This window comes from Bombus flavifrons, chromosome 5 (assembly GCF_040668555.2).
Source record: "Bombus flavifrons isolate JBK064 chromosome 5, iyBomFlav1_principal, whole genome shotgun sequence".
NCBI classification, from domain to species: Eukaryota; Metazoa; Arthropoda; class Insecta; order Hymenoptera; family Apidae; genus Bombus; species Bombus flavifrons.
The window spans coordinates 16,107,218-16,131,740 of NC_138446.1; the positions used below are offsets into that span (position 1 = coordinate 16,107,218).

The 24,523-nt window shown below is 46.2% G+C and overlaps 1 protein-coding gene across 8 annotated transcripts in view; it reads right to left on the reverse strand.

Moving 5' to 3' along the window:
* The window catches only part of LOC138180221 (protein gustavus), a 185,773-nt gene that overhangs the window by 17,734 nt on the left and 143,516 nt on the right, over window positions 1-24,523 (reverse strand). The window contains exon 1 of one of the 8 annotated variants that reach the window (XM_069113848.1): window positions 20,284-20,719. The exons of 5 other annotated variants lie outside the window; for them this stretch is intronic. In XM_069113848.1, the coding sequence (XP_068969949.1) occupies window positions 20,284-20,501 (218 nt within the window). In that variant the 5' untranslated portion in view covers window positions 20,502-20,719. Of the gene's footprint in view, window positions 1-31; window positions 241-19,054; window positions 19,084-20,283; window positions 20,720-24,523 lie in introns of those variants that run through there. 2 more of the 8 variants (XM_069113853.1, XM_069113849.1) reach the window with 2 other exon arrangements.

A 24,523-nucleotide genomic window follows, 5' to 3' on the forward strand; every position in this document is an offset into this window, starting at 1 on the left:
TCCGTTTAAGACTTTGTTTTTAGGCACTTACGGCCACTCCAGACTTTCTTTCTTCTCGACTGACTCAGAGAATCGGCGCCTCGTGCACTCTCGCTTTTCGAGGCTTAAATCGGCGCGACTGTTCGCGCTCGCGAAAGTGAGATCATCAGCGGTGTCGCCACGCGTTGCAAATGCATTTAAGGATGGGTTACGCGGGTCAACTTCTCGCTTACGCTGCACACGCATCGAGCGCACGTGCAGAGACGATCAGACGCGATCGTTGAAAGATATTTTTAAGCCCTGTCGCGAAGACGATCGCGTTTCTCCACCTTCGAGAATTTCCTTTTCCCACTTAGATGCTATATTTGCAGATTCGCTTGACTTTTCTACCTAAAATATTTAAGAGGTATACTCAAAGAGCTATTATTCGCAGACTTCTCCTACGTGAGTTTTCCTGTTCGGAACATATAATCGTATCATAGAACAGGTATGGCAACTTGTCGTAAGAATTTTTAAGAAAAGAAATATCCCGACACGTTTGCTCATTATCCTTCGGGGACGGATAAAAAGAGAAGTCATCGCATTTACATGTTGCACGTGCAGGACTCGCGGATCGTGTTACGGATAAACGAGTCTCGCTGCACGACAAACGATGGCAACAGGAAGGAGGTACAGGTGCAATCGAGACTATCTGAATGTACTAGCCAGTTGGTTGATCGAAACGACCGATCGAAGCAATTTTTTTATGTATATAAGTATTAGGAAATGTCTGCAAGTGGAACATTGTAATAACGAGTGGACAGTTGTTGCTAACAACCAGCATGGAATTCTACGTATGAAAACAGCGAGACAACCAGTCGTGCGTTTTTCTTTGGTCGCTTATTCAATCGCATGCAAATGCGACGCAATCTCTTTAGGGAATCGTCGAGTGAACGAGGCCGTAGTATCTCTTGCCAGCCCATATGAGCCGCATCTACTTAGTTGCCAGCCCAAAAAATTCGTATTTTCCTGAACTTTGCCAAATCGATGATAAATTGGTTTCTAAACAGATATTCCTCTCGTCTAGCAAATACTCGGCGACTATACTCGACGTATTACGAATCTTTACGTATCTTCGTACGTCTTTATGTATTTTATATACATTTATTGGTTGGGTTGGCAACTAAGGAATGCGGCATTTGTTATTAGTTGGTATCGACAAAAGCCTCGTTTTCTCAGTTCCCTAGCCCATATGAGCCGCACTCGCTTAGTTGCCAGCCCGTATGAGCCGCATTTCCTTAGTTGTCAACCGAATAAAATTTTTATTGGAAGTATGCTAAATCTCGCGGAGCACCTGGTTCACGCGCGAAAGACACTAAGTCACTCTATTAAGTTACTTCCAAATTTTACTCGTTCAAAAAATCTTTACTGTACGATCTAAATGGAAAACCAATAATCAATTCTTTCGTATTTCCGACAAATTTAAAAAAATATCTTAGCAATGAGAAATTAGTATAAAAGCAGTTAGAAACTGGCAAATAGCGATTAAAAATTGAGAAAAATATGCTGCTTGTTACGTTTGTAGATAAATCCAATAATTTGAGGCATTTAAGAAACAAAAAAATAGAAATAAATAGACAAGTAATTGTATGCTAATAGTTAACACTATCATCGTTGCAACGTTAATTAAAGAAATAAAAAGAGTAAGTTTAATTTTTAGTTATCGATAGAGGCGTTGTTTTCGTTCGACGACGAACAGGTGCTCGGAACGACGAGATTGAGAATAGGGGCGAGATTTTCTCAAGGACAGCGCCACGTTGTCGAAGGAAAAACGAAAGGCAGACGAAGAGCTCGGTTCGTTTCTCCGCTCGCGGATTTTCTCGCGAGTTGCAGACGACGAGCGCGCACGCTTTTTCACCGAGGGACTGGTTCGCGAAGAAGGTGTCCTTGGCGGAGGATATTCGCGCGAAGCTTTTCTCGTTCCAGATGACTTTTTCATCGACCGACTGGAAATTAAGTTCGAAGACGAATCGAGAAATCGCTGGTGGTATCCAATCTCTGGCGCACGATTTTACGAGGAAAATTCTACAGCCGAGTATTCCACGAAAATACTTCAACGAGTTAATTTATAAGGACGCGTCTCCGAAGATTCTGTAGAGTTGCACGAGCGAGAGAAGACGACGTAAAGAAGATTAAATCTCTTTCAGTAGTGTCAATGACAAATCAGTTTTCCACGTTCGCTTGTTAACATATTTACCAGGAACGTGATTCGTCGTTGCGTAAGAAAAACGGTTCTTTCAATGAGTTTCTTTAAACACACGAGTCGCATGGTCGTAACCAAGCTAATAGTTGATAGGTAGAACGAAAAAGTGTTGTTATTTCTAAATATATCTACCTGAAAAAACTGTTTACGCGCGTTTCCTCTACGAGCTATTTCTTGCCAACAGCCAGGCAATTTTCTTATTCGATAAAATACCGAGAAATAGAATTACCATACTGCTCGTGACCCAGGTACCGAGAACGCTCGAAAACGAGAATCCAATAGACGACGAACGGGGCCATTCGTTGGAAACGCGACCGGTTTCCCCGGTGGAACGGAAGGCAAAGTTCACGGTAAGAAACTATCCTTTGCTTAGGCAACGTTCTTTTTGCCGACAACTGTGACGGCCAGACGAGCCCGTAACGAGGCGGGATCACGCGACGCGAGAGCTAATCGTCTAGTGACTAGTGGCTGGTGGAGCGATACACACGCTTCTTGTTGAACACGTGAAACAGAGAGAATGGAAGAGGGAGGGCGCCATTGCGGAAGTAGGAAAAGAAATTGAATAAATTGCTCGTGTTACGTAGTACCTCCTTGTGTTCTATGGAAAATTAACCCTTCAGAGCCTGATACAGGCAGATACACAAGCGGCCTATTCTATTATAGTTGCTCGAATAGAATTCTAGGGATGGCAAAGGCAATATTATAAGTAGAAAATGGTAAAAGAGTTATACGGTATAGAATTTTTCTACTGTAAAGTCATCGTAGTGGTAAAAGTTTATCGACAAAGGAAATTTTACAACGAAAATTGTTCGATACACTCGTGCTTCTCGTTCGGACGATCGTTCGCGTCGATGATCCTATAAAGGCTGCATTACAAAACAGTTCTCTTGGCTGAGAAACACGGTTCACTACCAAGAAGTGCCTAATTTATTCAAACTGATTACGTAAATTGAAGGATCCATAAATTTCAATTCATATATCTCGCTTTATGAAATCAATTTATATAACTGTAATTTATATCAATTTCGAAGCTCGCGTTTTCTTATGCTCGCGTTCCCAGTCGTTTCTTTCCCAATCGTTTCGAGAAGCATTTTGCCTCTTACTCAACCGCCTCGCATCTGCATCATTCTACCTTTGTATTTCTCTTGAAAGCAAACCTCGAAACGTTATCTCGCTAGATTCTTCTCCGAACGCCGGAGGAGAAATAGGAAGAAAGCAAGCGAGGTGAAAGGCTCTCGCTTTTCAAGACCAACGAACCGAGCGGCGTGTTATCACGGCTTATCGAGAAGCAACCGCAACCTATCGAAGGCAAGCGCTCGCGTTTATCTTCGTTTGGCGCCTGGTCGTTTGATCGTGGAGCAACAAGCATCGGCCCGGTTCAACGACCCGATTTCTGTGATCTTGCGTGGCCTTGCAAGACAGGCCGGATGTTGGTAGAGCGGCAGCAGCCTCCAGAGAAGGAGAGGAACTCGTGGAACGAGTCACGAGCAACCTATGAAAGGTTCGAGGTCGCGTACATCCGTGGGTCAGCCACTGTACGCCACCGTTTCGAATTTAGACCGGCAATTTTTGGATCTACCGCAACTGTTTCCAGTCTGGACTCGATCGGTGAGTAAGTGGAAAACGTGAGTCAAACGTGGCTGGCAGAAATGAGTCACGGGACTCTCCAACGTAGTTCCAGCCTCGGTAATTTCTCTACGTAATCGGTATCTATCGATCATGGCCTGAAATAATCTCGCTGAATAAGGATTTTCAGGCGAGATTCGCTTACGAGTAGGATACGAGATTTAAGGAAGAAGGGCTGAAGGTAGCCGCGACGTTAGCACGACGGGGTTAGCAGACTGCGCGCGCACACGCGAAGAAAAGCGAAGGGGCACGGGCAGACAATGAACAATCGTACATTGTTACGAGTTATAGCATTGTTACTCCACCATGGTCGGGCCCCATGTTCACATAATTAGGCTGTAAACGTTTCGAGACAATCACCATTGTTTTCTTTCTCTCTCTGTCTCTCTCTGTCTCTCCCTCTTTCTGTCTCTACCTTCTTGGATTAAGGTGCCTCTGCCACCCCCACCACGTTATGCGCGCGATAACCACGTCGAGATGCTTGGCCGAGATCAGGGTGATCGTTAAAACGAGAACTCCATATCGTTATTGGGAATTCCTATCTTTCTTCGCAATTGTACTACCTCAGACCGATCGATCGGTCTTGATTATCGATTTAGATTTGAATTTGTATTTGAAAGTCGAAAGGTACGATCCTTTATGTTATGGAAGGTACGTCGGTATGGACTCAGGGGTGCTATTCTTGAATTCATGCGAACAAGATCGGGCATCGAGAGATCGTGGATAAGAGGGGAGAAGGGCCTTCTCTTCTCACCGTTCTCCGACGTCTACCGGCGTATATCTCTTCCCACGGGCGTGTCCCTTTGGAATTTGTTTTTCGATGAGATTATCGCGGGCTGTATCGTGTCCCCTATCGACGAGGAATGGAAATAAGGGAGAGATCTGTTGCCAGAGTGCCAGATAGACCAACGAATCTTCAACGATTCCCAGAGAACCTAGCCCACCACGATTCTCATTGAAACATCAGATACTTCTCGTTTAACGAACCAACAACGGTTTATTAAGCAAGAAATTGCGCCTGGATTATCAGGAAACTGTCGACCATCGCAATTAACCGAGGATTAAGATATTCCAGTACGCGAAGCCTTTAACGAACGTGCAAACATGCGTTAAAAAGACTGGAAGGAATCTGCAAAGGTAGAATATACCTGGCACATGCTATCTTTGAAACGCAGCTATCGCGGAAAGAGCGAGGAAGAGTGCGACGAAACGAAGGAAACAGAGGGCAAGTCTATGGAGGTGGAAGGTGAGAGGCGACCAAGAGATAATTTATTGTTATTCTCGGTGCATTCGATGACGTTACACATTCCCCAAGATGGCTGCTTGCCTCGAAGGGGAAAGGGACGGGGACAGGCAGAAAGAGAATGAGAAGCGATGGTGAGACGGAGAAGAAACTAGCTGTTGGTAGCCGTGACCTTGTCTGGTACCCGACCCCACCGTGTGCCTTGGCTTCCACACACATCCTTACCACCCCACTACGAAGCGAGCGGAGAACGCACCAGAGAGGAGAGCCATCGAGGTAGGGAGAGGAACGAGCGGATGGATAGAGGAGGTGGTAAGGTAGCCAAGAAGGTGGCCGCGAAGGTAACCGCGCGACGACCAAGCAGGACGAGGAGGAGGTGGAACGTGCGTTCCTCCACCGATTGTTACCTAATTTAACGAGCAGAAACTAGCAGCACGTGTCCGTGATAGCCAAAAGCTCATTAGCACCTTCGTCCTTGTTCAACCGTGACCGAGACATGGCATTTTTCCTTCCTCGTTCTACGTGTGTTGTGAAAATTAAAACGAGTTTTGTCCAGACCTCCTTCATTTTGAATGGCTGCATATGAAATATGAATTTTTTATCGGTACGATTGTCTCTGCGACAACAATGAATATTCGGTGAAACAAAAACATGCTCTATACGGCGAGAACGTAACGCGTGACTCAAAAATGCAACATACGCGTCAGTAGGTACTGCGCGACACTGAGCGAATTGAAAAATTAAGAAGCTTAGAATTGAAATTTCCTTTGGCTAAATATCTCGATGAAAGGATCTACCGGGAAACCGATAAAAATTTCCAGCAGAATAACTGAAAATCTCGGAGAAGGTTCACGTTAGAAGGGGAAGTTAGATTCTCGGAATGCAACCGGAAGTTACGAACGAAGAATTTATGACGTGATAAAAAAAAAAAACCGCAATCACAGGAAACGCGTTTCTGGCAACTATATGCGTAAAAACATATCGACAACTCGTCGATTTCCTCTGTTGCTTCTATTTCTATCCAATCGGCTGTTTTATACGTGACTAGGCTGTGTGGAACGATAACGCGTGAAACGTGAATGCGGAGCTTTTAGCATGTCGATCGTGTCGGTTGGAATTTTTGGAAGGCCTTGAGATATCTTGACTTTACCTGGCTCCGGCTGAACAAAGACGATCTTTCTTTGAATGACCGTGATAATCGTGCGGTCAACAGAACGTTAACGCGGAACAGATGTTCTTAGAAACGAGATAATTCTAAGCCACCACACATCGTCCTGCTGTGACGTGGAGAAATTTGTTTGAAGATAGTTTCGCAACTTTGACCGTTGGAAAGCAGAGGAAGAGCGTAGGTGGAATCCAAGTTACGAAACTTGCCGAGAAAGATGCCGCTCGTCAAACGTTTTAATCTTCGTTTACTCTGGCTTTAACAAATCTCTTACTGTTGACGATCCAGTAAAACCTGCTCCGAAGTAACGTCGAGTTTCCCCGAAAAGAAATTCGACGACACTGTGAAACAAAAGAAAAAGGACAGAGGGGGAAAAAAGACGGAATAAAGAGAACGGGATCAGGGGTATCGATATAGCGGTCGTTCGTCGCTGAATGCAACCTCGTCGAAGACAGAGAGAAGCTTCTTCCGGCGGATGTGCAGCGGCGACGTGTCGTCGATACATCCTGCTACCAGGACAACAATAGCAAGCACCCTCCTCTTCCTGGTTGTATGTGCCAATTATGCCACGTTGCACATGGAGACAGGGGTTAACGCTTGTACTTTTCTTATCGAACCTTTCGCAGACGCCTCTCGAATGTCTCTTCCGATTCCTCATAGTCGATTTCCAAATTAAGAACTCTCGTGTAACCAAAGATAGAGCGAAGAAACGATTGACGTGTTAACAAAAGGTTGGAGTTGCGAGGAGGCGTGCCAATTTGCCCGTCGAATACCACGAGAACGTGTTCGAATCACACGGCGAAGCTTCGAACTCGACCAATCGAGGTCAAGATCGAGAAATTAAGATCGATCGGTTCTCGACGAGGTTCATCGACCGATCGAACTTCTCCAAGCTCGCATCCGAGGACCAAACGTACTTACGTACTTGGTGGAAAGAACCGCGTGCAGAATCGTGATTCGCGAAACACCATCGAGGAGAGTAAGTGGTACCAACGGCTGCGTCGGGCGTATTATTAGCATCGTGTAAACGTGTCTGTTGGCCGTGAAACCAGTGAAAGTATTCCATGGACGAGGCACACGTATACGAGAGACGCATACAGCGAGGAGCCTCGCGGCTTTATCACGAACACGAACGCCGCGTTCTACGTGTTTTCTCCTCTCTCTACACCGCTCTCTATGTGGTGAAATTCTTTCGAGGCGGCCACCACAGGCGCGGCCAGATCTGGGCCTTTGTCCTCTTTGTCTGGAACCTGCAGCATATCTGGACCCTTCTGCCACAGCCTCAACGGACCAAACGAGCCTTCTTCTCCTTCTTCTTTGCACCGTCTGACGGTCAACGAGACACGAGCCCGCATAAGCCAGTTATTCTAAAGTTATTCTCTACTCTTCGTTCGTTCTTCGTGCCAGTCTTCTGGATTGTTTTCAATTTACCAAGTCGATTCGACGATACTTTACAAGCTCTCTGAAGTTGCAACAAGATTCGCCGTCTTCGAAGAAACGACCAGTTCTTCTCCGACTGATTAACGTCGTTGATATTCATCGATTTGGCGGAATATATATGACGTAAGATACCGTTAATTTTTCCGTCATATGATTTAAATACGTCTCTCCTGCGAAACGGCTTTCGACGTCACTAGCATTCCCTAGGAGTGAGTCAAGACGATCATCGATTGCAATAAACGCGACCTGCCGCCATCGAGCTTCTTATGGTAGTATGATCTTTCGTCCGTGGAGAGGAGGATGAAAATTACGAGATCGCGGTGTCCTCGTTTTCTAGTTTCCCTTTCGAATCTTATTGTTTCGCGAGCGCGGTGTACTTACGAACTAGCCTGACGACGATATAGGAAGATAATTTTCAACGATTGGTCGCGACTAATTTACAACTTCTACGACGATCAGACGACTCATCTAAACCGATAGCTTTGTCGTTGTAGCACAGAATGCAAATATGCGAACAAATCGCGAGAAGTGAGATCGAATCGAACGAATCTATCGAGAATCGAATTACCGCGATTCGATATGAAATTTCAGCAGGCAAAAGTGGAGAGCGGCGATCGAAACGAATTCAGATGCCCGAACGTTCGAGCATTTTGTCGACAACGTGTCGAAACCACGCGCGAGTTCTCCTTTCACTAATTGTAAAGGAGCCGAGGACCGCGAATATGTGACTGAAATTTGCGAAACCGCGCCGCTCCAAGCTTTTGCGAAAGCGTCCGCGGAGGGCCTCGGTGAAAGAGAAGCCTTCGACCGAGAATTCAAAAAGGAAACCTGTCGATCGAAGCGTTGCGCGATGCGTTACGAAAAACACGCTGGAGCGGGTTCGAGCCAAGGATCCTCGAGAGGGAGGTAGAGAAAGAGCGAAGAAACGCTGAAACGACTAGAAACAGGCTGTTTGCCATCGAATTAACCAGTTGTCGTCCAACCAGCTAAACACGCTCGACGTTACGTGCCCAGGCGGATCATCTTCTGCCGTAATTTCAAGTTGCATCCGATGACGATTCGCGGTCTCGTTTAAATAGACGTTGCGCGAATAGGCTTTTTGCGAGGATGGCGAAACAGAAAATCGCCTGGTCTCTCGGGACCAACCTTTGCACAGCGTGGAAAGGGAAAGCAGAGCGTTAGTCGGCTGGCAAATTACGAATATCGGCTCACGACGCGACCCATCGATCGCGATCTAGTCGGAGAGATCGGTAACGGAGCGAGGCGAAGCGGAAAGGTCGCTGGATGCAAATTCGTTAAAAGATAGGCATCGTCCTGCTCTCGTAACAGTGAGCCAGAAAAACGATTTCACAACGAGGGGGCCCCTCCGCGTCGATTTTTCATCTCTGCTCGCGTCCGTTTCTCGTTTCGAGACGGTCGTCCCGTTTCTTCGTGGTAAAAAGAGAAGAAAAAAAAGAACACACACAGGGACGAGGTTGGAGAGGGACGAAGAAGGCGGGACAAACAACGACTACCAGCCCGCATACCGCGTACGGGACCATTGTGAACCAGACTTTCGGGTTCGACGATAAATAAAAACGAATCATAAAAGGCAACGGCGAGAGGGACGTAGACAGAGACGACGAAATGGCCCGTGCACAGCCACGGCTTCAACCTTCCACCGGCAACAAAGGGGTCTGGCTCTCTTTGTGATCGAAACATTTTCTAATGCACCGACCAGCCGTTCGAATATTTCAGCCTGATTAACAAGTTTCGCCCGTGTACCCGGAATGTGGGAACCAATTAATCCCTCTACGGTTCTCAGCCGTGTCCGAAATTTATACTCTCGTCGAACGAATCGCGTTACGCTCACTCCGATTCCTTTAACGTAATCTTTAGACGATTTTTTTACAGTTTTTCCGAGATATTAACCAAATAGATAAAAGATATAAAAGGATAAAGAAGAAGATACGACGAACCGAAGAGCTCTCTGCCTCCTCCTCTCGTCGATTGCAAAAGGCGTCTCAGAAAATGGAATTCCTTTCTTTCGCGTCGTCGCACGACCCTTTTCATCGGAGGACCGTCTTCTCTCGGATCAGCGTTCACTGCCGTCCAAGCTGAACAACGTTTCCCAAGCACGCGCAGGAGAAAAGAAAAAGGTGGATCAGTGACGAAACGCGTTCCTGATAAGTTCTGAAGCCAACACACACGTTTACCATCTCCCTTTCCCGTTCGCACGTAGGTTGCAAGTCTCTTCGATTCTTCTCCTTCTCGCGCGTCTTTCACTGGCGAAATCTCTTCTTTCTCCGTGGATCTGACCAGCAGCAGAGATCTCTCTGCCCACGTCGCGGCTCGTCTCAAAGGCTCTCCTTTCTGGAAATCCGTGCGTCTTTGCCTTTTACAAAGAGACGAGCTTCCAATCCCACGACCTTCGCGCGAGCTACGTTCCTGCGTGTATACACGCCGCTCGCCGCATGTGTACCTCCTCTTCTGCTCTCGTGTACACAAAAGTCCGCGTTCCGGCGCTGTTCGCACGGAAAATGTCAATTTGCCAAGCGAACGATCCGCTTGCGCAATACGCGCGGACGTGGCTATCGACGTTCGCCTCCCAGACTTCCTCCGTTTATTTTTCCATCGCTTCCCGGGATACGAGAACGAATTTAAGAACGCTGTCGGATTTAATGTCCAGAGCACAATCGGATCAGTTCGGAAATCGAGGTCTTCGTAGGTTATTCTCGTTTCGTTCGAACGGAAACTCGGATCGTTCGAAATACGTCGTAGAATTTATGATCAGAATTGTAGCTACTCGCATTTTTCTAGCGTTTAATCCGTACCTGGCACGACGTCATCGCTTTATCGCGTAGATAAAATTGTTTAGAAATCCACGAAACAAGTATTGCAGATTATACAGACACCGACAACGGTTATTGTCATTTTATCTGAATTACGAGTTAAATTAATTCAACGATATTGGCTCGAGCGAAACAGAAGTTGGATCGGTTCGCATCGAGTTCGAACCATTTTTCTCGCAAGGAACTTCGACGATATCGATCGGAATCAAACCGGAGCACATCAAGTTTGAATGACTTTTCGAGCAAACAACTTGAACACATTCTGAATCTTTTTACTAGGTTCGCTTTTAGCTGAAACATCGGGGTCAGCTTTTCGAAATTCTTCGGTGTACATGTCCCCAACATCGAAAGGCACGTGCCCTTTCTCCGTTACGAGTCTTTCCAAAAACATCGACCGGGTCAACGCGCAGGGCCGCTCTCTACCAATCAGCCAGCCACCTTGGTACCGCTTGGTGTTTCTGCATCGGAGATAGAAAGTCAAAGTTGTCTTTGGCGAGTGAAAAATTCAGTCGGCTGAAAGAGGAGAGCCGTTTCGCTCGCAACGGAGCTGGCCTCGCCAAGGAAAAATGCAGGCGGCAAATTACACGAGTCGATACGCGTTTTATCGGGCCGTGTATCGCGTGTGCTCGATAAAGCCGCTTACACCGAGGGCTCTGACCGATACCGGCTTCTACTACGTAGCTCTCGCCACGAAATCGTACAAAGGCCTTTGTAGTCGGTCGCCAGTCGGAGCGCAACAGCTTCGTTTCAAGGCGTTATCACGCGAACCATTTTCAGGAACTGCTCTCCGCTATACGCTTCTCCTGTCGATCGTAATAAAGAAAAGGAAGGAAAATAAGACAGGAATTACTTCGAAATCGTTCCGCTTCTACACGATCGTGCCCTTAATTGCCGTGGTAGACATATTAATTCTCGGGAGAGACGGTAGTACCAAAGATACGATGAAAACCTAATTAAAATCGTTTCGTGGAACGGGAAACAGGGAGGAAATAAAAATAATGGAAGAATCCTGGGACACGGGGAGAACAGGCATTGTTAGAAAGGCAAGAACCGCGGTTCTAATGCAAGACAATCGTATAGGTACTGTTACGAGGTTACGAGTAAATCAGTATGCAGATAAAGAGATGTAGAAACGAAGTATGAGAAGATTCGAAGATAACGTAAACGAAGGTGTTTTCTTGGAGGTGGCCACGGTAATTGTTTCTGTGCAATTGTTATCCGCAATTCTTTACGCGACTCTTAACGTAACGAATCTTCCGCACGCGATGTCTATATTTGAAATTAGCAATTGTTTCGCGATTCGACGTTAGATTTTTTCAATTCGAACGATTTACAAAAGTAAGAAAAATAATACGGCCCTGTCGTGCCGCGGTACGGGCTCGACGGGCCCGTGTAATTCGTAAAAGTGTTGTAATAATCGAGCGCGCGCACGGCAGAAGGTGTGTGGCAACGCGAGTCGCGCGAGTTTCACAAATGGGTCAGTCGCCAGCACTGGTAGCAGCGGCACGCCGCCGTTCCAGGCCGTTTCGTATACGTTTGGAAATATATTTATCGTCGCTTACGAAAAAGCCTCTCCCTCGGCGAGTTGCCGCTCCCCCACTGCCCTTTTCACTCTCTTCCTTCGCGCGACCGCGTACGCGTGCTGAATTTTTTAACCACGCGCTCTCCTCCTCGTTTTTCTCGCTTTTGGTCAGCTGAAAATCATGTGTACGTATGAATTCGAACAACCTACGTATCTTATATTTATATCTCAGCATCGACTACGGATATTATTCTCTAATTATGCCAGAGGTTTCCTCATTTCTCTGCAGATATATAGACAATGAACGGTTCTTTTATATCTTCCTACTATCTCTGCTAGTGTACGACACACGTTGATGATTTTCTCTATATCTTCTCTATCGCTGAGAGAAACGAAACTTTCTTTATTCCTAATTAAATATTCAGTTATAGATCTCACGGACTGTGTGATTTATTTCCAATGAAATATTCACTTATGATTTAATCATCGAAATTGTCGGAGAACAAATAGTTTATATAATTGGAGTTCGTATAACAGCACCTCATTGATTTTCCCCACTGCCTATAATTGTCCGCTCGTACAATAAGAGTACGCACAGTACAATAGATTCAGGTGGGCTCATTTAGTCGGGCGTAGACTATAATTTCGTTCAAACGAATGAAATTCATACGAACGGAATCCTACTGTGATTGGATTAACCTCGTTCCTTGCATATTGAACGTTACGTGCAGTTAAAAGCAAAACGGTTTAACAAATAAGAAAACGGTGAGTCGCTGTATAAAGAAAGAGACTGAAATCGAGTTACAGATCTCAAACATAGTTGCAAGTCAGGAGCCAAGCAAACACGGAGCCAAGCAGGGAGCCGTATCGCGCATTAATCGACTTCCTCTGCGGGCATCGCGAACTTGGACGGTGAGGAGCGGTTATTCAAAGGAGCGGCGTCGATATTCCCGTTTCGAGTCGGCTACGACGCAGATACTCGGATTTTATCAGGCATCTGGTGCGCACTGGGTCACCGAGAGAAGACGAAGAAGCCGGCGGCGAGGGACGACCGATCTGGAATCGGTCTAGAGGCGAGCAAAACGAACCGCGCGAGCCGAGCGTGTCGATTTATCGCCTGCTACGCGCGGCTCGTTCAACGGCGTCACGATTGTATTTAAATTCGTCGGCAATTGCCGCCATTTGTTTCGGACCGGAAGACCGTTTCGGCGCCAATGGATCGATAAATTTCGCGGCCTCGAAAGTGGGAACGTGCCAAGACAAACGTTGCGTAAAGCTCGTTCGGGGAGGAAAGTCTTGGTGGAACGCAGACGCGCATCATCGTCATCGCTTCTTTCTGGCCTTAGAGGAACGAATTGAAAGCGAGAAAGAGAGAAGAGGCAAGCGAGCGCGAGAGAGCGAAAGAGGCAGATGGAGAGAGAGAGAGTGAGAGAGAGAGAGTGAGAGAGAGTGAGAGAGAGAGAGAGAGAGAGAGAGAGAGAGAAATAAAAAGGAAGAAAGGCGTCTGGTGGCGGGTTGTAGAGGCTCGTTCTCGAGCCTCTAAACGACGGACGTCGAGGGTCCAAGCTTCCAATTAGAGCTCGTTAGGAATGCGTTTCGAGGTCCCTCATTGGCCGTAAAAGCTTGCAAGATAACGCTCGAGCCGGCCGCGTCTTTCGCGCGTCTCGCAAACGAGCCAAACACCGCGGCGAAAATGCTTCTCGAGTGTCCTCGAGAGTAGCGCGCGAATCGTTCAGCGATTCGCGGTGAGCCGCGAAAGCGCTAAACGTTTCAGCTTTCTCAAACGTTCAGCGTGTTCGTACAGTTGCAACACGTTCGACGGAAAATATCATCCGGTGAGCGAACGTTAGGTGAAAATTTTGTCTATTTATCGAGCGAGTTGAACGTGAAGGTGCACATGTTAGGAGGTATCAAAGCGTTCTCCGTGGTCGGGAAATCCTCGGGAAAAGCCCAAAAAGCATGGTTGCGGATGCCAGGACGTTAATTAAATTAGCCTCTCGTCGGTAGACGCCTCGGTCCTCCGAGTGGTGGGCAATTAACGCAGCCCCGAGGACGAGGGGCTGACTTTAATTAACCGGCGACTGGCTGAGAGCATAAAGAACGTTCCCTTTCCTCTCCTCTCTCGCTCTCTCGCTCTCTCTTCTACGATGTAGGATATTGTGTCAGGTATTACGTCACTAATAACGCGGCAGGCGTTGCGCGGACGTTCTATCTCGCGTGGGTTTATACGTAGAGTAATTCGTGAGGCGCCTTCAATAATTCGTAAGACGACTCCCTTTCTCTAAAACGTTCCCTTGTTCCCCTTAGACGCGACCACTCGACGATGACGACGATTGCGACACAACTAAGTTCAATATTTTGTTCGATTCGGTTGGTTTGCTCGACGAGCAAGTGCGTACGCACCACGGTCTTTGGTAAATAATTAGCTTCGTTCAAGGCCGAGCCAGCGGTAACAGGGTTCTCCACTTTACTGCGGCTCAACAAATGTGTTTGCGTTTTGCGAAATCTTTTGTCTCTCGCGTCCAAGTAGCGTTTCCGTTCCTGCCACGTCCTCTTCGACAGAATTCTCCGAACGAATACTGAAATTGCATAATGGATTTCGATGATCCAGTCGTGTTTCTGTCGTGAACATGGCAGGCACCGCTGTCGATCCGTTGGCGCTCCTCGAGAGGTTTGGAGAAGAGTTTGGCGGAGCGAGCTTACAAACGGCAGAAGAGCGAGTAATTGAGAGGGCACAAAAACTGCACGAACGAGGTTGGCCAAGAGGAAGGGAGTGGCGGGGGAAAAAAGAAGATTCGCAAAGAGCGCAGAAAGAGGAAGAAGCCAGGGGGGAGGAGAGAGTTGCAAAAAGAGGGTTAAAAGATGGTGGACGAGGAGGTTAAGAGAAATAGAGAGAAAGGAGGAAGAGAGCGTGGTTCGTGCACGTTAATTAAAAGTGCTGCAAAGGAAGTCGCCAACTAAGGGCGAGGCTGAATGAAAACAGCTGCTACTCGATGACGACACGGTCTAAGAGCGCGCTCGGCTTCGACTAAGCCAGCTCGACGCTAGCGACGCCGTTAGCGCCTCTATTTTCGCGCATAAATATAAACCGACGCCCACTCGAAAACCGTATCATCCATTCGTTCGTTTTTCTTTTTCTTCGCAACCGCCCCTTTGTCGTTCCATTTTTCTCTTCTCTGTATTTTGTCTTGATTTCCTACCGTTCGATAACCGTTCGTTTCAAAAATCACCGAAAGATCGAGGTTAGCGTTCACGTTCCAATTGTTTCGAATCTATGTTTGTAAACACGTAATCTTTTCTTGGATCTAGCTTTGGATTTGGAAGTTGAAAATAGGTGACGTCACGATGTGTTTTTGGTTGCGGTAAAACGAAATCGAGAGATTATTTAAAATTAAAACCGCCGCGTTGTCAGCGAAACTGGTATTTTTACCGCAGTATGTTCGTAGCTGACAGTTAAATAAATAGTTCAGCTCGAAATGTCAAACGCCATCAAGATGGACAGTCGGAGAACGAATCGCGTCGAAGCTGTACTGAATAGAATATAGAGCACTCGAAATTGAACTTTTCAAAGACTAAACTCACAGTTGTCATCGAAAACTCTATCCTGATGACATCGGAATGCTTAACCTAGACGTTCGATTACGTATCGCTTTCTACTCTCTTATCGTCAACAAACTATAGAATGCCTACATCACCTACAGAAAATTCTCTTATCCATAGCAGGCTGAACTAAATTTGGTGATTTTGATTCGTAATAAATAAATCGTGCGATAGACTGAAAACCAAAGATCTCAATGTTCGAAACTCTTTTGCCAGAAAAGCAAACGACGATCAAACGGAGCTACTTCTGTCATTGCCGATAGAATTCGTTTAGTTAATTTCGTCGCAACTTTGTGGCTCGCGATTCGAATTCGAATTCAACGTGGCATGTTTTTGAAAAAAAAAAAAAGAAAAAGGGAGCAAGAGCACTTGTTTCATCGACGAAGCAATCCCCTGGTGCTTTAGAAACGGCAGAATTAACGACGTCTCGTCGTCGAGGAGAGAGAGAGAGAGAGAGAGTCGAGAGAAAGAGAGCAAAAGGAAATGCTTCCCTTTCGGGTGTTCTGTTACCAAAGAGCAGTGCCAGCCATACAACACGTGGTGTGTAAGGCACACGTTACTCTGCCTCCGGCTTGGGTGTGTATTTCGAGACGAACCCGCCTGTCTTCAACATGGTCTTCGCGAAGCACGCACATGCATCCACCAGCAGGAAAGTCCTAGTAATGGTAGACCCTCTGCTGTAGACAAGGGATTGTGTAACATTTTCGGTGTGACAGACTGCTCGTGGATCGAAGAAAGAGACAGGTGAATCGTGACGAAATTGGAGTACTCCGCGGGAATAAAGAAGCGAAATCGAAATCTACACCGATTGATCAACTTTCATGGACGGGAGATTTTCAGGTGTTCTTGAAGAATTTGATAGACTCGTACGTCACTTTGAACTTTTTACGATCCTATTCCGATAGACATAAAGATTCTTAATGCCCGAGAAAAATGTTTGGTATAAGATTGAAACAAGAAATTACACGTATAAATAAGATTTTTTTAAGAAGCTTCTTGTAGATTCGCGTGGAATAACGAACGCCATTATCGCGAAGAATTCCTATAAAACGTAAATTTTACCGACGAAAACGAGATTTGAAAGTCAATAAGCAATCAAGAGCTGCGCCAACCTTTATACCTTTCTAAAGCGACATTTTGCAAAAATGCTCCAAAAATATCACTTGACTGCACGTGTTCCATGTCGTTGGAGTAGAAACAGGTGCCTGCAGGTGTATTCCCGGGAAAGATCGTAAAAAGGGAAACGACTCCTTAAAGAAGAGAACGTAACGACCGCCGATCTATATTACACGAAATTTTCAAGACGACTAGCTACTACACGAGAAGTTCGGTGTATACACGGATGCGCATGTGCATACACGCGCGTATACAGAGTTTAGAAACAAAGAACGTCTTGCTGTACCTAGTACTAGTCTGGTCTCTAGAATATATCCCAACTATACCGAGCAACCTGGAACCGAGTAGCCGTTTCTGCCAGTCGAAGCTTCTTCGAGGAAATGGATCTGTTGGCTGGTCGCGCTATGCCAGTCACGCCTGTACTTCGAACACCATTGTCCTGTCCGGCAGACTCGCCGAATATTACCGTTCTTGAGCGAGTATTATCATATTCAGGAAGTTCTCTGACTGAATACGAAGTGACTCCCCGTTTGATATCGAGAGTTCTGCGAATTTTCCCCTTCTGAGGAGTGCGAGTATTCAGTGTGACGACCAGTAACTGTCTTCTAACTCCGATTTTCACACACGTGTCTTCCATTTTATCTTTTTAATTTAATAGCCAGTCATACGCGTGAATTATGCATCGAATACAACGAAAGCAAGATTTCTTGCGTCAAAGTTTGATTTTAACTTACACTTTATCTTCAGATTACGCGATCCTGTATTGTCAGAAGTAAATCGTGTACATGATATATTTCAATGTTTTGTCATAGGCGAAATGGTGAAACGGTAGATAGCGGGAGAAAGAAAATTACGAAGCGTAAGGCGATGAGTTGACTTATGCATTTTGAAGTTTAGTTATTTCCGCGACTTCTCGTAGGAATTTTTTAACCGCAGACATTCAACAAGAGGCGAGGCAAGATCCTTTCATTCGCTAATGTTCGTTCCAACTATCTAGCCAACCATCCTCTCCTCTTTGGAAAAAGTCGCCCTTCTTCAACGCGTCTGCGGGAAATTTATCGCGCGTACAACGGAACGAATCATCGATTTCTTTGTCAGAGCGCCGCTCCAAAAAATCGCTAAAAAATCTACCCTCGCAACGACAAAAGCGTGCGCTCCAGTCACGGGGATTTCCCTCGTCGATATCGCTCGTAAATTTCCAGATGGATCGAGTTTATCGCGCAAAAACCCGCGTCGTTCTCCGACGTATTTATTAATTAACAAAACGTGTCACTGTCGCTTCCGTATTTTCTTAATAAATTTCTTCTTGTGATCTAATTAATCCAGCTATATAGGTCGTTAACAGTCTCGTTCTCCTTCATCTTAATATCTTACGCGGCTGCTGCCATCTACATCCTAAAACGCATATTTTCTCCCCTCTTCCTTCGTGACAACCGTAAACCCTTCCAGCAGACAAATTCTAAGAAGAGAAAGATAATTAAGAGAAGAAAAAACGAAAGAAAAATTAAAGTGACACAGAGCTAACGTAATCGAAACGCAGAATTCAAAAATTCCTATACAAACTTTCGTTATTATGTATCTCTCGTTCTTTATAAATCATCCGTCATTACCACCCACTACACATGCTTTATTCTTCGTGAAAATCTAAGATCGCGTTAGTCGATCTATACATCACACACTGTTCCACCTCTGTCTGATTCAAACTGTCTTCCTGTAATTAATAAACGCTCGTACATCTTTACATAATTCAAATTATACTAACGCGAAGTATCGTTTGAACCAGTTCTACCAAGGTATCAAAGCGGCCGTGTTCATGGTGGACGTTCGAACGTAGCTCAAACGTTACAGCTCGTTAACATGCGAGGTCTTCTGAGCGTGTTATTCCGTGGCTTGTTCCTCGTATACTCCCTCCACCGTGGGCACATGGTCCTGACGTTTATCGGACGCGTCGCGAATTCACCACTGTTATGTCGTTAAACAACGAGCAGCTGTTCCACGATCCAGAGCCGCTTAACGGGCACCGTCCGGTCCGCGAGAATCCCGACGGTAAAGCCTCTTCCCGGCTTTGGTTATCCCGATACGTTAACCACATAGCGTTATTCGCAGGAGCGAGACCTCTTTTTCGTCGTCCTTCGACAGCGCGACATTGTCGGTATTGATCGAACCGTTACGCAACGAACTTGTCGGGAATTAAAGGGAATAATGAATGAGAGAAAGGAGAATCGAGCCGCGACCACGTTCGACGCGAATAATCACTTGTATTGAACGTGCAACGGTTTCAATTACTTACATTCGATCAGACATGAGGATACCACGTTACAAGAGAATTCACTGCCGGTTGCAATCGTTTACAACTCGCTTCATTTTTTCTAGAATACCATTAATGAAGAGACGTCGAATCTCGATGTCACTTAGTAAGATTAACGTTTAATTTCTAACTGTAACGATATTTGCAGATGTACACGAAGAAAATAACGTATTTCGCGTTTTCTAGAGATCTCTCATCGGGAATCACTGATCACTGCTACTATGCAAGATTCACCGCTTTCAACTGGATCTATATATATATATATATATACACACACATGCACACACGAATATATACATATATATATATATATATAGAATCTTTCTCTTACGTAGAGAAATCGTAAACTGACCTCCAAATTCAATAACGTTTAGAGACGCTGACGAAGAATTATTCTATATATATGGAACATATCGTTATCGAATAGAGTCTGCAAATGTTTCAGGAAACGTCAGTCTCGAAGAGCACAAGAAGAGCGTAACACTAACGACTACTAAAATTCAAATCGAGTCACGCTTCGAATGGACGGTTACCGCGAACCGCGCTTCCGCGAAATCTTTCACGGTGTGATGAATCCACGGTAGTTTGGTCGAACGAGAGCTCGATTCCCACGGGCGAGTCGTGGCGTGTCACGAGCGACGGTTGTGTCGTTGTGTGAGACAGGCACACAGCCTTTTATTTTTCTCGTATATCGGCTTATCAAATCGGTTGACTTAATATATATGCAACGCGCCGAGACGGCTGGGCAAACAACACTGACCTCGAGACACAAGCACGAATGACGTCGCGCATTGAATTTTTTTTTCTCCTCGAACTGAGGCCGACGGTTCGATCCACGCAAACATATTCTGTACACGTAGGACACATCTGTGATTCGACAGGAACCACGAAGAAACGAGATTCGAACAAGAGACTCACTTGAAGAGATAGGTAAAACACTGCACGAGTATCCGTTTCGTAGAAGCCGTCACACTGATTGCAAACGAACGAACTGAATATCCGTTGATGTATAGAGACGTCCATCTATACACGTCCAAATCTTCCTACACTACACTCCAGAGTAGAGAAACGCCAATGAATTTCAGGCCGAGCAATCTGAAATCGGGTTTCCAAGTCCGATGAGAATACGATCTCGCGGGAATCGAGAAACACAGCGCTAGGAACGATTTGGAGCAGAAACAGGGCTATAGAAGAGTGACTTAGGGACTTACGTTCGGCGAGCCTTGAGCGCCCAATCCATATCTCGCGCGACGTTTTCGGTGAGTTTCACGATACACCTCGTGTTTGCTTTCGTGGCGTTTTTATCCCGGATGTAACCAAAATATTGCACACTCCGCACACGCACAACAGCACACAGCGTTTTTATCTTTCTTGGCCGTGTTTCACCACTGGTCCGACCCGCTACGCAACGAGCGGCTTGCGCGCGCATGTAACATATAACACACTGGGTCTCTTGTCTGTGCGGGAGAGAAAAAAATCGGGAACTGAAAGGGAGGGAAAAAGAGAGAAAAAGGGAAGAAAGAGTCGAGGCGAACGAAAAACCACGCCGAATCGACGCACAAGGGTAAACGAGTGCACCGATCTACGACACACACTTGGCAACGATCCAACGAAGACTGAGCCCGTCGACTCTAGACGACTGCGACGCGCATGGAGCGCCGCCCAATGGAGGGGCAGAAAGAGGCGGTGGGTGCATTCGCGTACCGACCGCTTCCAGCGCCCCGAGACCAATGATGTGCCGAACGCGCAGTGGCGTATAACCCGAAATTCGTTCCTTCCATTACCACGATAAAAACTATATGATATATCACCAATTAAAACCAACTGGATTTATCGCGGTACATCGTAATGCACTTACATATAGAACCTATCATATTATATTTCCATATTGTATTTATGAAACATAACTGACAGCCAACTAATAACTCATGTATATTTTTCAACCTACTCCAAAGTGCTTTCTATCGTTTAATTTTTCAATATTTTTAACTTTCCTACATTTTAGTCTATTCCGGTAGATTATTTCCCCGAATCAGACGCTTTAGCAGGGTGGCGCGCGTAATCCCGTGGATTTCAAATCGAGCTTCAATATCATCCTCGGCTCCCTACGCCAGTGCCTAAGCCTACCCAGTGCTGAAACGTTTACCCGGGGGGACTGTACTATGGGGAAGGAGGAGAGAAAATACGCACTGACGTGTGTATGTGTGCGTGTGTGTGCGTACGTGCGTGCGTGTGTGTGTGTGTGAGAGAGAGAGAGAGAGCAACAGTCGAAGGGATACGGAGGTTCTCCCTTGTGCAGTGGGGTTTCGCGGACCGCTCCCTGAACCCAGACGGTCGGACGTCGAATTAACCCCAGAAAAATGTGTACGTGCCCGCGCACTATCGATGTACGAGGAACATCGCCAAGTGTCGGTCACAACTTGCTTGGTAGTTTTATTTTAGAAAATTGCCGATGATTTTTCGAAGCGGCTGTGCGCGTGTTGCGAAACAACCATACACACAGCATAAGAACTCTGCCTTTTTTAAGCAAGATAAACATGAAAGGAGGGTTGCGTATCCGTGGTCGACAGACAGGCATCTCGCAGGCACCCATACATACGGACATTTTACGAAATTGCGCAAACCGTGCGTACACCGAGCTCGTACGCGACTCCGTGTCGTATTTTAACAGCGCAAAATAGGCGCGTTGGCAAAAGCGGTTTTCGTAATGGTGGAACAGCTTACCGAGCAATCGATAGCAGCGGAGATTCATTAAAGATACTTGGCGTACAGAGGCTTTCACGCAGCATGAAGGATCGGTCCCTACAGCCTCCTCTCACTTTGGATCTGATATTAGACGCACACGCTAGGGTCTCGCGCATCCCTCCGATACCAGCTGTTCCGATGTTGAGTCAGCCTGACGAATATGCCTCTGCCGCCACGATGTGCCCATTACCATCTCCCAAATTCGGTGAAACCGTCTTCAAACGTTTTTAATACAGCAACCTTTTTCGATCCATTAACTTTGGACGTAATGCTGCGATTACGATTCACGCGTGTTCTGACAAATGAGATATCTGCAGATCGAGATGCATACGCTCGTAACAATTTATATACATGTGTCGAAATGATTGAAAACTCTGGCTGCTTCCACCTCGTGCTCGAAACACTCACAGTCAGTCACAGTTGCCTAAATGTGCACGTGGATGGAACACAGGTTTTTGTCTGGTGAGTGGATAGATAAAAAAAAGGACTAATGGAGAGTGGGTCGAAAGAATGCAAAAAGATGCGAACGAATTACATCCGTTTCCTTTTCCGATCTATTGAAAGACCGGTCACTGCGTTCCTCTGTTGAGACGCAGATCGGTGCGCCTGTTTTCAGGAAGTACGATGTAATAATAGCTACGTCATAAAGTCGCGGCGAATTTCTCTCCCTTTCTCTGGTGGAAACGTAGAGGGGCCTCGACAGACAACGCTGTTCCCGCGACCAAAGAGAAGAGTGGTCGGCCACGATTTCTACGGAATAAACGATACGCTGATTCCGAGCGGACGTTCCATGCCGCGTATAGGGACGCGAGAGGGAATCTGAAGAGGTTCAAGGCCAAGCTGGCGAGAAGGGCTATTTTTCGGAGGTCCGAGGTACAACCAGGTAAAAGGAAGTCGTACAAGCGGAGGACCAAACGGAATGACAAATGCGCCGGTGGACGGTGAAGGGAAAGGTGAAAGGAGCGTCGAGGACGGGGAGAGGGTCTCCAGATAGTTGTCTACGTGGAACAGAATTCAGGTGTGCCTAACCACGAGATTGATATCGACGGGTTTTATTCTCGTAGAAAAATCCTAGGTAGCGTTGAATGCAACGCTTCGACTGGACAACCACTGCCTTCTCCACCTTCTCGTCCGTTCAAGGAATTTCTTTTGACTCTGATTAGCTTTTTTCCACGTTCCTTTCTTTTTTCTTTTTCCTCTCGGTTGGAGGGAGAAAAATTGCGCGTTGTTACTTCGATCAAGCGCGGTATTACACACGCGTTTCCCTTTCGAATCCGAGAATACGCCCGAGCGGAATAACGAACCGGGGAAAATTTCGAGCTGTGGGGGGAAAAACGAAGAAACCAGTTATGTACGCGGTCGATGGACGCCTGATAGATCGATGGCGTACAAATCCGTAGGGCCGGACATAAAAGCGCGTAATCCGAAACAAAACGAAGGAACAAAAAAATGTTCGCGGAGCGGTGAACAACCCATCCGATCATCCTGCGCGCTCGACGACGGATTAAATGGCGGTGGTCCCCGGTTCAAGGACACCGAACGCCAGAGCAAACGATAAAATCTCGGTGAAATTAAAATCGTAATACCGCGAGATCGTTCGAACGAGTGTGCTGTATACGAGAGAAAAACGGGAGGAACGAAAGACAAAAAAGATGGAGAGAAAAAAAAAAAACAGAAAAAGTCGCAGAGATTTTAATCCCTGGCCATTGAGACGAGCGGTATAATTACGGCGTAATATCGTGCAAAATAATAGCATGAAAAGCGCGGGATAATTAAATTCCCCTCGAAACTCGAGTACCGCAACCGGCTGCACCACGAGATCGTTCGAAAAGCTTCGAGTGCATTTCCACGGCGCGGCGCACGGTGCATCCCCTTTAAACTTTTGTCCAACCAGACGCATACTCCCGTGAATTGTGTATAAATTTTATGGAATATCCGAGCGAATTTTCGAGGTCAATAAATCCGTGTAAATGGCCATCCACCATGTATTATTTACAGCGAGATATCCGCTCCATTCGAGCCTCGTCCGAAAACGTAACGCGTTAAGCTTCGCATTCCATGAAACATATGAAAAGGCCTCCGGTCGTGAAAAGTTTGTCCTCGGGGACGATAGCCGTCCCCAAAACCGATGTCATAAATTGGAATCTAAATAGGATTCTGTGCGAACATATGGGAAAAGGCTGTCGCAGATCGGTTGAGATTGTCTGTATATTAGGCCAGGTATTTAACTTGCAGGCAAATTCGACAAAGAAGGGGAGAGACCGCTTGCCTCTCACCTGAATACACCTCTGATCTGAGATTCCAAGTAGATTTGAATGTTGCGCTGACATCAACCTGCCCACAATGTTCTGTCTGTTTGAATGGTATGGGAACTTCGGAGAATAACTTTCGAGTCTAGAACTTCCTAAAAATCAAGTCTAAACGCGAGAATAACGAAACAACGATCGTATTGACTGAAAACTTTGACCCTTGCGTTTCTAAGGGGTATCGCAGAGGGGAGACTAGATTCGAGGGGTTAACAAGATAAGGGAACGTTTATTTTGTTAACAGCTCGTCCCTCGGAGGCAAAGGGCTGTCGAGAGCAGACTAGGGTTAAACTTTCAGACGAATCGAAGGTTCCGTGCGTGATCGGACGAAGTTACGCGTTTCCGAGAACAAAGGAGATCCTCAACGTTTGCAAAGAAACAAGAAAGAAGAGAAGCGGAT